Source organism: Kryptolebias marmoratus, linkage group LG19 (genome assembly GCF_001649575.2).
Source record: "Kryptolebias marmoratus isolate JLee-2015 linkage group LG19, ASM164957v2, whole genome shotgun sequence".
In the NCBI taxonomy this organism is placed as follows: domain Eukaryota; kingdom Metazoa; phylum Chordata; class Actinopteri; order Cyprinodontiformes; family Rivulidae; genus Kryptolebias; species Kryptolebias marmoratus.
In genome coordinates, this window is record NC_051448.1 from 779,418 (window position 1) to 782,012 (window position 2,595).

At 50.0% G+C, this 2,595-nt stretch overlaps 1 protein-coding gene across 1 annotated transcript in view; it reads left to right on the top strand.

The window, feature by feature from the left end:
* LOC108250491 (solute carrier family 35 member D3) overlaps positions 1-2,288 on the top strand; it is a 5,839-nt gene extending 3,551 nt beyond the window's left edge. The window contains exons 2-4 of the mRNA XM_017440381.3: positions 249-459; positions 528-685; positions 872-2,288. Of these exons, the coding sequence (XP_017295870.1) occupies positions 249-459; positions 528-685; positions 872-1,576 (1,074 nt within the window). The 3' untranslated portion in view covers positions 1,577-2,288. The remainder of the gene's footprint in view (positions 1-248; positions 460-527; positions 686-871) is intronic.
* Positions 2,289-2,595: the final 307 nt, after the last annotated feature.

A 2,595-nucleotide genomic window follows, 5' to 3' on the forward strand; every position in this document is an offset into this window, starting at 1 on the left:
GTGTGTGTGTGTCGGGATGTGTCTGTCCCTGTGTGTGTCTGTCCCTGTGTGTCCCTGTGTGTGTCCCTGTGTGCGTGTCCCTGTGCGTGTCCCTGTGTGTGTCCCTGTGTGTGTGTCCCTGTGTGCGCGTGTCTGTCCCTGTGTCTGTCCCTGTGTGCGTGTGTCCCTGTGTGTGTGTCCCTGTGTGCGCGTGTCTGTCCCTGTGTGCGCGTGTCTGTCCCTGTGTGTGCCCCTGTGTGCGTGTCCAGGAGTTTGCCGCGGTGTGCATCCTGTCCACGCTGCAGTCCACCCTCACCCTGTGGTCCCTCCGGGGACTCAGCCTGCCCATGTACGTTGTGTTCAAGCGCTGCCTGCCTCTCTTCACGCTCTGCATCGGCGTGTGCGTGCTGAGGAACGCCATGCCGTCCATCGGCGTGGTGACCGCCGTGCTGATCACCACCGGAGGAGCCGTGCTGGCTGGTAAACGCCTACATCAGTCTCACACGCCGTTCTGTGTTGCAGTGATAAAGTTTTAATGTTTCCTCCAGGTGCGGGCGATCTCACCGGCGATCCCTTCGGTTATGTCACGGGAGTTCTGGCGGTGATCATCCATGCCTCCTACCTGGTTCTGATCCAGAAAACCAGTCTGGAAAGCGAGTACGGCCCTCTGACTGCTCAGTATGCCATCACCATCATGGCGTCCCCGGTATGAGAACGTTCCTCTGTTTTTATCGTTAACTGAGAGGCTGAAGCAGCCTGATTATTATAAATCCTTCAGTTTCTGTAGCTCTGAGGAAACATGTGGCTCCATCAGAATCAGATGCTTTGACTTTTGGGACAGATGTGGATCATAAATGCCTCTATTATATCATATTTATTTTTCCCGCCTCAGGTTCTGCTCGTGTGCTCGCTCATCTCCATGGACGCCTTCAACATGTGGTCCTACGAGGGCTGGAAGGAGCCTCAGATCACCGTCATCTTCATCCTCTGCATCTTCATCGGCTGTGCCATGAACTTCACCACCCTTCACTGCACCTACATCAACTCGGCTGTCACCACCAGCTTCGTCGGCGTCGTCAAGAGCATCGCCACCATCACGGTCGGCATGCTGGCCTTCAAGGACGTGTCGCCAACCCGGCTGTTCATCGGCGGCGTGGTGGTGAACACCATCGGCTCCGTCATCTACTGCGTGGTCAAATACTTTGAGACAAAGAAGAAGAGTTTGTACGAGGACCTGGAGAAGTCGGAGAAGGACGCCTCGCAGCCTGAAGACCCGTACAGAGAGAAGCCACCAGCGGACGGCGCCAGGCCAACCACTGGGTCAGAACCAGGAGAAGAACCAAGCGGTGACAGCAAGGAGGAAGCAACGCCCCGAGTGGCTAACGGAGAGTTACGTGTGGGAGACGGAGAACTGAAACCTGGAGTCATGACTGAAGAGGAGGTGCTGGAGATGCAGAGGGAGCACCTCCACAGGGAGAGCTCCGCCCCCCCTCAGGCGGTCAGTGACAGCTTTGTGGGCGTGTGGAGGTCCATCAGACATCTGCAGTTCACAAAGAAAGAAAAGTTACTCGATAACATGGAGGTGCAGAGTCCGTAAGGAACCCCTGGACTCTGACTGGACGTCTACGAGGAACCTCTTTCTTTGGCCTCAGCGGCGCTGAACGAACGCTGTCGTCTCCAGGAAACCTCAGAAGGACGAACGCTCAGCAGGAAGTGACGGAGTGAGGAGAGGTTCCTGGTGGGGGACTGGTGTCAGCTTCTTGTTGCCTCGGCATGCAGGCGGGACGATGCAGGACATGACGTAGCATGATGCGGTCTGCATCCCGGCTGCTGAGGGAAGAACCACAGACACGTGATTTCTTTTCCAGCTGGCTGTTTGTTCTGGCTTTAGTTTGCTGGAGTCTGAAGATGTTTGAGATCGTCTCCCTTAAACTCTGCTGGTCTGCTGTCATCATCAACACGGGTCCGAGGAGTCCTTTCTGTTCAGTCGATCAGAAACTCTCACTTTAACTTTATCCTACAGTTCACAGGGTTTCTGCATTTTATTCATTTATTTTATCTAAATTCTCCTGTTTTAAGATTAGAAAACGTTGAGAAGAGAAGAGTCCAAATCACTAAAAGTTTTTATCATTTTCAGACATTCTGACAGCTTTAAATAAGATGAAGTTAAACGAGCTGATTTAGTTTTGGTTTATCGTTGTTTTGTGAGAAGAATAAAGGGATTATCTGTAATATTATTATGAGATGTTGTGCTGTGTAAAAATGATCCAAGATATTTATGAAGAATAATTATTAAATTATAATATTTATGATTGTTCCCAATAAAAGGCTGCTGGATCTTCTGAGATAAGAGGCAGAAGTTGGAGATCTTATCTTTCTGTTTAAAGTAACTTCAGGTGAACTCCAGGTGCTAAAAGGTTTTATTAGATTTAGAAGAACGACAACGAGATGGTTAGTTACAACAAATAATCACTATTCTGCCTGTTGGTTTAATTTGAACACAGCTCGATGCAAAACTTCCTAACTTCCTCCTCACTAAAGTTAAATTTAAGACATTTCAGGGATAAAAACAAGCCTCTTTTTTGCATCCAAATGTTCCCATTTTTAAAATAGTTT